At 42.9% G+C, this 12,267-nt stretch overlaps 1 protein-coding gene across 3 annotated transcripts in view; it reads left to right on the top strand.

Annotated features, from left to right (window-relative positions):
- The first annotated feature begins 2,012 nt into the window (after nt 1-2,012).
- SEC24A (SEC24 homolog A, COPII component) overlaps nt 2,013-12,267 on the top strand; it is a 90,484-nt gene continuing 80,229 nt past the window's right edge. For 2 of the 3 annotated variants that reach the window (XM_075274825.1, XM_075274824.1), the window contains exons 1-2: nt 2,013-2,286; nt 11,396-11,923. In XM_075274825.1, the coding sequence (XP_075130926.1) occupies nt 2,229-2,286; nt 11,396-11,923 (586 nt within the window). In that variant the 5' untranslated portion in view covers nt 2,013-2,228. Of the gene's footprint in view, nt 2,287-11,395; nt 11,946-12,267 lie in introns of all 3 variants that reach the window. The other variant, XM_075274823.1, reaches the window with a different exon arrangement.

Raw genomic sequence — 12,267 nt, 5'->3', positions numbered from 1 at the left:
AGAGGACCTTTCACCGATTTGGGCACAGGCAGTTCTATATACTGCTGGAAAGCTGACAGTGTGCCGAATTCAGCGCACTATCGGCTTTCCTGATCTGTGCCCCGGGTAAAGCGCTATTGGTCCTGGTACCGTAGCACTTTACAGTCAGAAGGGCGTTTCTGAGTTAGCCAGGGACGCCCTTCTTCACAGCCTATCGCGCTGCACAGTGTGAGCGGGGAGGACCGCCCCCTCCCCTCCTGATAACACTTGTCTATGGACAAGTACTGTGAGCAGAGGGAGGAGGCGTTCCTCCCCGCTCACACTGTACAGCGCGATAGGCGCCGCTGTGGAGAAGGGCGTCCCTGGCTGTCAGAAACGCCCTGTAAAGCAGGGTAGTTTAATATAACATTTACAGTGCCTGAATAGCCTTTTTAAAGGCTATTCACGCATATGTGGGGCTCTATCAGCATGATTTTGCTGATAGAGCCTCTTTAAAGCTGACAAGCCGTCCCCTGTCCAGTTTCACCACGATTTAGGAGCGGACAGCAGTGCTAGTGTGAACCCAGCCTTAGGCATATTTGTTGCATTTGACTATTTTCTCAGCGCCTTGGAGGCCGTGACCACTTTTTACAAGAAACTGCAAATAATAGGCACAAATCTGTCATAAAGGGATGTTAAGAAGATGATGAATATGGCTAATAGTTATTATGGATGAAATTAAAGGGGTATTCCCATGTTGCATACTCACCAGTCTTCACTGTTGTAAAATCTTCTTTCTTCCTGGTTTCTTGCATCATTTGGTAGGCGGGGTTTCACATGCAACCTGCCGTTAAGCTCTGCCCCCAAATTAGTGTGTAGCTCCGCCCACCCATATTGGACTATGAAGTACAGGCAGCAGCAACTCCATTCTGTGTTACATACAGAGACTGCCTGTCTCTGCCATAATGAACACAATTGAATTAGCTAGCCTGATAGCTGGGAGAACAGAAGAAATAAAAGCAGCTCCTCTCCCCTGAGTACAGGACCTAGGTCACGTGGTGTAGACACAGGAATAGCTAGAAACACAGGCTGGCTCCCGTGCACTTACCACCTCCCTCAGAGCAGCCCTTGACTTTCGAGCAGATAAGTCAAGGGCTGTGTCAACAATGAATTGAATAAAGTAAGATAGTGGACAAACAAAGCAGTTTTGCTGAAGCAATGTATTTAGGAAAAGTCTTACATCCACATTAACCAGCAGTATAGATAGGATCCTTGTGATGGGACAACCCCTTTAAGAGCAAATGACTTTAAGTCGATGCCAAAACAGATGCTAACTCTAGTACCTAATGCTGCAGTCAATAATAATAATAAAAAAAAAGGCCTGACATAGGTAGAGGGTTCAGAGACTAGAGATCCTGTTTTAGTGACTTATGTGAATGACTAAGCAAACTACTCAACCTTCATCTGCCATGATGGTGTAAATAAAATGAAACTGCCGTACCTGACATGGGAGAGGTCACTGACAGAACTGCGTCAATCGTGAAAAAAATAGCTGAGGCTTGTGGGTAGTGAATACATGAAAAGTTCACCTGTGCCGTTAGGAATGGCTGAGTCCTAATGTGTCGCACAACTCAGTCCACACAGTAGACCCGCACACTTGTATTGCCCTACTAACCTACTGTACATGAGCATTTTCCTATACATTGTAGACACGGCCAGACGCTGAGGACACTGCTATGGGAAAGACCATTCAGTACCATGTACGCCAACCTCGTGTCCTGGCGCCATTTGGAGCACAGTGCTACATATGTCAGTCTACCGCCACAGCTGTCAGTGGCTGTTTGTACACGGGCACAGCACTGTCCCATAGACAGAGGTTTGTCACCGTCAGCATGACATACAGCAACCAGTGCTGTGATATCAGACGCCTAGGCACCCTCCCGCACAAACAGTGCCACACATTCATCGGAACAGCGCCAGCACCAAACAGTATAGTGAACTGCGAAGGGAACACGTACAGGAAGTGCCACGTGTACTAAGCGCGCATGCGTCAGGTCACCCCGGGGCTGGGACTCTGCACTTCCTGCTACCTAATACCCAGCGCTATATTCTTGCGTTATCGCCAAGAACTTAGGCCTGCTTCGTCCGGACACCGGTCCCGAAGAGCCACGATGATCGGCTAAATTCTCCATTTGCAGCTGTCTCCTATCCAGTATCTCCGAGCTGGTATATCCTCTCTAACCCTCCCTTCTTCTTAGGGCTCAACCACCATGTCCAACGCTGGGTGCAACTCCCAAAATGGGGGATCAGGGCCGCCCTACTCTAATGGTAAGCACAGGGACTGATGTTTTGGGGTCACTAACCCGGTGTGTTGCTCCTTGGGGGGGGGTCACAGTAACTGTTCCCGTAATACCGTGTGTTGCGTAAGAGGTGACTCTTGAAATTAAAGTAGGTTCAGGGGGGAGGGGGCTTCGATTGGTCTTCTAGACATATATGGCATGTATAGAGCTGGTAGCGTATCTGTGGCTGTAGCTGGACTTACTTTAGGTTGTGCTGACCAAAGGTCACAGTGTTTCTTGTGCAGCTTGTTGCTCAAGCTGTCACCTTTGGACACTGACTGTTGCATATGACAAACCAGTCACTTCATTTCCAGTAGAATAGGTATGAATGAATCCAAATGTTCTAACAAGTGAATGTGGGCCCTGTAAGAACTTGTCATCTTGGGACTATACTGTAGTTATTGCTTTGTACATAATGAACTTATTTTTGGGGGTCTAGTGCTTTACACTTTGTTCATATTTTGCTTAGAATTCTTGGTTATATAACTATGGGTAGTATTAGTCGCATGATCCAATCCATGGATTATAATTGTTGTTTTGTTTTTTTGTCTTTCTTTTTGTGCTGTCTTATTTTATTATGCCATGTTCACACAAGGGGTTGTTTTTGGTTATGGAGTGACTGTCATAGGTTCATGACACTTGTTTTATTTCTCATAAATGTGTCCCAGTAGTTGTGTGTTGATTGTGAATGGGACTGTACCTCTAATACACTGCTTTCAGGTGCTGTTCTACATAAATATATATGTGCGTATATGAGATGTTATATAGATAAGTACATATTATATACAGTGAATCCTTACCAGAAGACTAACCCTTTGAGAAGATCTTCCCCTTAGAGACAGATTTTTTTTTTTTTTTTTAGGAATCTATATTCCTCCCATTATACTCTAAGGAAACTTCCATTCTATTAGCAGTTCATTCCTTTATCCAACCAAAGACCACTTTTTCAAGCAAATTCTTCACTGGGTACCACTTTGAAATGATCTCGCAGTGGTCTTACATATACTGTACCCACCAACCCATTCTTTAACTAGAAAACACGACCTGGGCAACCCCTTTAAAGCAAACATGTCCACTACACATGTAACCTGTTACATGTTCCATTGGATAAATCCACTGAAAGCCCATCTTCGTGAAGAGAGAGAAGAAATTCTGTTGTCAATCCTCTTACCTCAGGTTACAGGTTTAGGTCCCTTGCACCCGACCGTAGGCTAGGTCAGTGTGCTATCCAGATTTGACTGGCTCTGTGAACAGAAAACTAAAAAAGTTAGGGGTTTGGAAGGCGTGGAGTCAAACACTAAAAAATGCCTATGGATGAAAGGTGTTAAAATGTTATTACAATGTTCTTCTGGCAGAGTTGAAAAGAACAGAATCACAAATCCTTAGAGATTCAGCCAAAGCATGACCATGATAGAACAGCACAGTCGGTTCAAGTGCGGCACACGGATATTATCTGTGTGAAGCCCGAGCATTGGAGTGCTTTCGCAGTCCACGGCTGCAAAACCGAACAAGGATAGGACCTGTCCCTGGTTTTGTGGCTCAAATTGTTGGCCCACACAAATGAATGGGTCAGTGTGCTATCCTGGAAAAATCTGGATAGCACACTGACCCATTAATTTGTGTTGGCTCACGCTTATGACATTATGTATTACACAGATTAGTGTGTGGGCCAACAATTTGAGCCACAAAAATCGGGACAGGTCCTATTCTTGTCCGGTTTTGCAGCCGTGGACAGCGAAAGCACTCCAATGCTCGGAAAGCACTCCACTCTGTTCAGAGCCAGTCATATGAGGGCTTAATGTTTGTGGGACAAATTGTACTTTGATACCATTTAGTATTTTGTGTGATATGCTGAGGAAAAAAAATTCAGGTTGGGTTGTAATTGGAGAAAAACTGTGTCTGTGCAATTTTCTCACAAGCTTTGTTTCTACGGAATTCACTGTGCAGCCAAAAAGATATGTCGAATGCATTCTATGGATTGGTATGATTCCATGGATGACAAACGTATTTATTTATTTTGATGTTGTTGTTTTACATTTTAACCCCTTAAAAAAAAAATCCCAAACTTTGCAAAAAAAAAAAAAAAAAAAATTGTTCCCATTTGGAGCCATATGGTGAACGCCCTAGCGGAAAAAAGTTTAAAATGGCCCTTTTGCCTCCTAAAAAGATTGAATAAAAAGTGCTTGAAATGTTGGAAATTCCCTAAAATGATATGGATAAAACTAAAAAGTTAGAGGTGTCAAATTATGGCGAATAAAATAATTTTTGAATTTTTCAAAGTTATGGATTTTTGTAAAGGTATTAAAACATTACAAAAAAGGAAATAAGTTTGGTATTCCTATGATTATGCTGACGCTAGGTTCACACTAGCGTTCTCCTGTCAGTTCTGAGCTTTCCGTCTTCTGCGTGCCAGAAGTCGGAAAGCTCAGACCGGGTGCGGCGGTGAGCGTTTTATGCTCTCCGCCGCGAAATCGGATTTTTTTTATCCGGACACAGAGTACTGCATGTCCGACTCTGTGTCCGGATTATAAAACCCGGTTTCGCGGCGGAGAGCCTAAAACGCTCACCGACGCTCACGGCCGTACATCTCTCTCACCCATTCAAATGAATGGGTGAGAGAGACTCCTGCAGGTTTCCGTCTTCTGCCTCTGTTTTAGGCAGGAAACGGAAACCTGAACTACGGAGACCCGAACGCTGATGTGAACGAGCCCTAACTCAAATATAAGGAACATGTATTTTTTTTTACCATGCCATGATTGTTGTAAAACATGAAATTCACTCTTTATACATGAAAGACAGTTATAATAATGGTTTCTGTGCTTAAATAGTGACCTCTAGCATTATTACAATAGTAACTTTCTGAACGCAAATTCAATGATCTATATCACAAGGTTAGGAGGCATATGGTAGTGAATGGTGCTATAGATAAAAACAATCACTACTGTGTATGTGGGAATGATGTTGATTGTCCCACCTCTCTCATCGCAGTCATTCATCGGTCTGTACAGCTGTACCAGTAGTGGCTGCTGTGACCAATCTAGAATAGCAGCTCGTGTCACTTCTCGTGGGATGAGCAGAATAAGTTACAGAGCTGGTCTGTGCGCTAATCCTGACAAATGTCTGCCGTTTTAGTTGTGTCTTCCTCTTTCCCTGTGTTGTCATCCTTCTCCCTGTGCCGTTTTCATTTCATATTATGTAATATGGTAGAAAGTTGGTTAAAGGGGCTCTCTCGACAAAATTATGCTGATAGAGCCCCACATATGCACGAATAGCCTTTAAAAAGGCTATTCAGGCACCGCAAATGTTATTTTAAACCCCCTGTTTTAAAATAAAACCATAAAAATATATTTGTAACTCATGCCTATTGTGCATGGTGGGCAGTCCTCCACAGTCCGACGTCATCTTGCTGTCACACCTTCCTCTTCTTTCTTCTTCCAGCGATGCCCTCCTGTCCTCACTCTTCCCCGCCTTCATCTTCTTTTCTTCCGGAATGAAGAAGTTCGCGAGCGTACTGCGCCTGAGATACCTGCCATTTTGGGGAGGATCGCCGGCGCCCGTAAGGCTGAGTTCACAACAGGGTATTTTGGACAGGATTTTGAGGCTGTATCCGCCTCAAATCCCTGACCAAAAAGACGGCTCCCATTGAAATCAATGGGAGCCGGTCAGTTCTTTTTTCCAGGAGCCGTTTGTTCCGGTTCCTGTAAAAAAGAACGGACATGCTCATTCTTCAGGCAGAGCTCCTGCCGGCGGCCGGTTGCAGTTCCTCTTTGGGTCCGGCCAGCTGAGGTTCTCATTCGGGTCCGGCCCTCAGCACTCCTGCCGGGAATTCCCTTCAGTGTTTCTGTAAAGGCTCCTTGGCCTGCAGTGCTTTTCTTTTGCAGGCTGCTCTAGAGCCTGCCTGCAAAAGAAATGACGATTTTTGCAATGTATTGCAATGCATTAGCATTGCAATGCATTGCATTAGTGATCAGATCCCCTGGGGCTCAAGACCCCTAGAGAGTCTAATAAATGAAAAAAAAAATAAAAAAAATAAAGTATTAAAAATTCAAATCCTCCCCCTTTCCCTAGAACACATATAATTAATAACCAATACTGTGAAACACATACACGTTAGGTATCCCTGTGTCCGAAAATGCCCGCTCTACAAATCTATAAAAATATTTTTCCTGTACAGTAAACGCCGTAGCTGGGAAAAAAAAAAAAAAAAAAGTTGTCTAACTGCCCCTTCCCTGAGACTGTTCCCCCCCCCCCCCCACTCGGAATTCAGCCTGACTACAGCCAGGCTGAATTCCATCAGGCTGAATTCCAAGTGGGGGGGAAAAAAACCCAGTCCTCAAGCTCGGCGTAGTGGCAGACAGACAACTAAAACACCCCCTCCCAGCACCCAGCAACTACTGCACCCAAAAACTCCGGCCATTTTAATTTTTTAAATTTTCCAGTAGCTGCTGCATTCCCCCCCCCCCCGGCTTATACACGAGTCAATAAGTTTTCCCAGTTTTTTTAGGTAAAATTAGGGGCCTCTGCTTATATTCGGGTTGGCTTATGCTCGAGTATATACGGTATGTTGTCGCATTTAGGTAGACGTTTCCTGAAAAGAGTCCATGCTTCAATAGTGATGGGTACTTTATTCACCAATAGTGCAATTTCTGAGCCGAAACCTTGCTCAAGCAACATACCAGATCGAACATAGGATGTATAGGGCTAAAAGCAATTCCAATTACTTACTCTTATCAGCTATAATTAAAGTGCACAGAGCGTACATGAATGTAATCGTCATATTAGCGCTGTAATACAGTGAGCTATATAAAAAAAAAAATATTGCAAAGTGGAAGTGTCATACTATATCTCTTGATACTGCGTAACTCTGTACATATATAAACAACCAATTACTTACATCTGTGTATGGGTGCATTCACACAGAGGAAAATGATGCTGAATTTGTAGAGGAATCCGGGTCAGATTCAGCGTTGAAAAATTAGCCTCACATTGACTTCAATGGGTTTCTTTTTCTTCTGGAAACCATTGAAACCATTGAAATCAATGGGAGGCCTTTTTTTTTCAGGGCTGAATCTGACGCGGATTCCACACCAAATTTGGCGCCATTTTCCTCAGTGTGAATGCACCCTAACAGTGCATAACTCACTCATAACTCACTCTGTTCCTGCCTATCGGCGCAATCACATGAGCTGAGGTCCACTTGGTTGTGCACTTTTATACATTATCAAACCTTTTACTATTTTACTATACTATGACACTTGCACTGCTACTGTATTTTCTATAGCTTATTACAGTGTTGATATGACCACTTTTGTACCCACTTTACTTCAGTTCTGTGCAATTGTTATTTTCTGTGATAGATAATTTTTTCAGGTTGTTTTAGTGCAGACTTCTTTTAGGGTATGTTCACCCGGAGTTTTTGATGCGGATTCCGCCTCAAATTCCGCCTGCAAAAGAGGCTCCCATTCACTTAAATGGGAGCCGCTCGCTTTTTTTCCCCGCTAGCTAGCTAGTGTAAAAAAGAAGCGACATGCCCTATCTTGCCGTGTGTTCCACGGCTGAGACACGCTCCTGTTAAGGCCCATTCATTCGGGCCTAATCAGGAGCAGGATGCTGCAACGGAATGTCGCGGCTAGCCACGGCGGAAAACTTTTCTACCTAAGGGTATGTTCACAAAGAGTTTTTTGCAGGCGGATTTTGACGTGGAATCCGCCTGCAAAAATGGCTCCCATTGACTTCACTTGGAGCCGCTTGCTTTTTTTTTTTATCCGCTAGCTCAGACTTGGGCAATGTATGGCCCGCGGGTCATATCCGGCCCTCTGACTGATTCTGTCCGGCCTGCATAGCTTGTGGGAAAAAAAGTATAGCTCCCTGCGTGTCCCACTTTTATACTCTGGTCCCGCGCAGCTCCCTGCATGTCCCGCTATGTCTCTTTAGTGTTTTACTTAAGAAACTTTGCCCCGATCACCCCCTGCTCTTATAACTGCAGTAACTGCAGGGAGTGACCGGGGAAAGCTTGTACTACTGTAGAGAGGACCTGTGTGTGATGTCAGACGTCACGTGACTAGGGAGGCGTGTCTTAGTGCCGGCAGTACAGTGCAAGAAGATGGAGACGTGGTGTGTGTTTCCTGAGATACTGAGAGGGGAGGGGAATGTGAGATGCAGTGTGGAGAGAGTGTGTGTGTCTGTCTCTCAGTAACCTAGGGGCAGAGATGGAAGGGGAATGTTATACTGGGGCAGAGATGGAGGGGGGACATGAAACTGGGGCAGCAGGAGAGGGACGTAATACTGGGGGGCAGTTGGAGGGGAACGTTATAATGTGGGGATATATAATATATGGGTGACTGTAGGAGGATTATACTGTGTGGGGGAACATGGAAAGATGATTGGGATGGGCGGAGTCAACATAGAAGTGGGTGGAGCTAAATTTTCCATAGCGCGGCCCTCTAGACTAGTTTTAATTTCTTATGTGGCCCCATGGGAAAATTAATTGCCCACCCCTGCTCTAGCTAGTAGGTAGTCTTTTGCTGTATCCTTAATGCCCGATATCAGAGAAGGCTTTCATTGAGGGCGTTACTGAATCTTCACTGTGTAAAACAAAAGCCATATTGAAATACTAAACATCTGTCGTACTATAATGAAGGATGTTAGACGTGTATTAAACTGTGCAAGCAGTTGACAAAAGAGATTTACATAGAAAATATTTCTAAAAATGCATAGAAATTAGTTTATGGGGGCCACACGGTGGCTCAGTGGTTAGCACTGCAGCCTTGCAGTGCTGGAGTCCTGGTGTTCAAATCCCGCCATGGGCAAAAAACCATCTGCAAGGAGTTTGTATGTTCTCCCCGTGTTTGCATGGATTTCCATCCCATATTCCAAAAAAAGACATACTGATAGGGAAAAATGTACATTGTGAGCTCTATGTGGGGCTCACAATCTACATTTAAAAAAAAAAAAAAAAAAGAAATTAGTTTATGATCCTTTTGATTTTATTGATGGGGAAAAGTGCCATTATATTCATTCAAATTCAGACCTACTATCAAGGAAAAAAATTGACCAGGATATATATCACCTGGCCCAAATACTGGTACTTCTAAATTCAGTTTTGTTGATTCTGCTTTTTGTACCAAATGTATCAAATATTGCACTTTGATAAATTTATTGCACCGTTCTCTCTCACAATTCTGTCTTGATATGTTACCCCACCCCTTTGCTAGAGTGGAAAAGTAGCAACTTTTTTTTTTTTTTTTTTTTTTTTTTGTCACATTAAAAAAAACCCCAAAAAACACCTTGGTGATATTGGTGGACAGAAAATGTAATTGTATCAATCAGCTCCAGACAGCTGCCGCCAAGACAAATAAAATAATGGGATTCATCAAGACTGGAATAGATGCTCATGACAAGGACATTTGCCTCTATACAAATCGCTGGTCAGACCACATATGCGATAGCTGAGCAAGAGCAGGTGCAGAGGAGGGCAACCAAGGTAATTAAGGGGAGGGATGGATTAGAGTACAAACACCTGTCATGAAACTTGGTGCTATTCCATCCTATAAAGATAGCTTGGGGCAGTGATGATGAACCTTTTAGCGTCCATTTACACGGAGGAAAATGGCGCTTTATTTGGTGCTGAATTTTTCACGCTGAAAAAAAGCCTCCCATTGATTTCAATGGGCTCAACTAGCTTTATTTTCCACGTAGAATATTTCACGCTGAAATGAAGCCTTCCATAGACTTCAATGGGTGCCGCTAGCTTTTTTTTTTTTTTTTTTTCCACTAGCAGAAAAAGTTAATTGTCTGTCTGATATTTTATTTTCCATCCATTACTCTGGACTGATAAATGACAGCAGCTAATACATGGTGAGAGGAATCTATTAAAATTTCCACCTCAATTTTCCAGCACAAAAATAGTGCATTTTTTGTGCGAGACTGTTTGCGGTAAAAATGCTCCAAAATCATTTTTTGTCTGTCCTACTTTTTTTCCTGTCCTTTCTCACATGCTTGCTGTTTTTGATTGTTTCCCTATTTACATCCTGGTATAAAGAAGAAAATGTTTGTTTTTGTACTGTGTTAGCCAGTGGGTATGAAAAATAAAAAACAAAAAACTTGAGTATTCAGTAGATGATACTTTTTTTAATGGCTAACTCATAATGATGACAGAATATAACGTTTTGAAGCTCTTTGGCTTCTTCTTCAGATAAGAAGAAGAATTTCTGAAGGCTGCATATTTATGTACAACAGGACACATAGAGATAGGATTTCAGGAGGGAGAGGGATGAGGAGAAGAGGCTTATTAGTATATACGTGTAAACAATTCACAGTGTTCAGGTTCTTATCTTTATGGCTTAGTTCAGTGATTTCTATAACATGACATGTACCGATGTGAGACATTCATTCCATTCTCCAGAGTGTTAGATAGGGTCATGCTCTTGTATTCATGAATCCGTCTCTGTTTCCTTGATTTAAAATTTCCCTCTTAAAATCAAAATTTTCATGTCATTGGTGATATTATGATCTTCATTGCAGAAATGTTTTGGAATGGGAAGGTCCATTCTCTGTTCTCTAATTGTATGGCAATGTGCGTTCATTCTCATTCTGAGCTTCTGACCGGTCTCTCCGACATACAGATTTTCAGTGGAACATTTGGTGCACATTATTAAATACACTACATTAGATGTGTTACAGGTGAACGTACCTCAGATTCCCTATTAGAGTTTGGTGTCTCTATCCTGTCAGTGGTCAGTATGTGAGGGCAGGTTTTGCACCTTTTCTGTCCACGTGGAAATGTTCCTGTGTTGGTTGGAGTTTTTATGTAGACATTAGGGGCAAAAAAAACACATCTATGATAGATGCGAGCATTTGGATCAGTTGAATAAGCAAGAAAAAAAAAACTGCCATACACCGTTTTTTTTTCCACAGCACTTAAGTAAAAGGGTCTTATTTGATAGCTGTGTGTAGGCTTCTCATAAGGAGGAGCATCTGGCTGACCCACTATCTTGTTATTTGATTCTGTTACTAGTGTAGTAAGTTGATTTATTATGATTTGCCTCTGTGTATATTATTGTCAATGACATCTTAAAAATGTGTTTTCTCTTCCCAAGGTCCTCTTCAAAACCCCATGATGTACTTACCACAGCAGCCATTGGGACAGGGCTATGGTTCTATACCTCCAGGCTCTTACTCGCAACAAATGTCATCCAAAGTTCCTCTGCAAGCAGGGTCTGGACTGTATAACTATGGTGGATCTCAGACTGTTCCACAACAAAGAACTCTTCAAGGATCTAGCCAGGGTTTGAATAGAACAACACTGGGAACATCACCAGCGCAAACATTTGCAAATACGGAATCTTTATCAAGGAATTCCTCTTCCCCTCAGAAATTGGTTGGACCACCAGCATCAGTAGGCAGCAGTCATCCTCATGGAGGCCAGCTAACCCAGTCAAGCTGGCAGTATTTTCCAACACCCTTAAGTCTTGCACAGGGTCACCTTATGACAAATCACACATCATCCACAGCAGGTGTAGCTCCTGCCCCACCATCAACACTTGGAAATTCACAGCCTCCCAATACTCAGCAGCATGGGGCTTCTTTTGGGGTTCCACCTCATCAAGACAGTGTTATTAGTCCAGGTAGTGTGTTAAGTACATCCAAGTACAGTTGCATGTTTGTTTTTTTTGTTTGTTTACAGTAGTGGAGAAAAAGTAATATTACTGATTCCCTTCTACTTCATTGCTGATTTGGGATTCTCTGACTCATCACTGGAGTTGGATGGATAGATGTGTGTAAGCAGGGGTACTACGTCTCTAGAAGTAGAGGCTGCTTCTATGATAAAAACAAGGAACAAAAGCTGACGCGTTTCGGGAATAAAATATGCTTCCCTTAGTCATAGCTATGACTAAGGGAAGCATACTTTATTCCCGAAACGCGATAAGCTTTTGTTCCTTGTTTTTATAATGACTGGATTCCATGTACA

This window comes from Leptodactylus fuscus, chromosome 5 (genome assembly GCF_031893055.1).
Source record: "Leptodactylus fuscus isolate aLepFus1 chromosome 5, aLepFus1.hap2, whole genome shotgun sequence".
NCBI lineage: Eukaryota > Metazoa > Chordata > Amphibia > Anura > Leptodactylidae > Leptodactylus > Leptodactylus fuscus.
The sequence above is the reverse complement of the archived record's forward strand: the minus strand, read 5'-3'. Positions and strand labels throughout refer to the sequence as shown.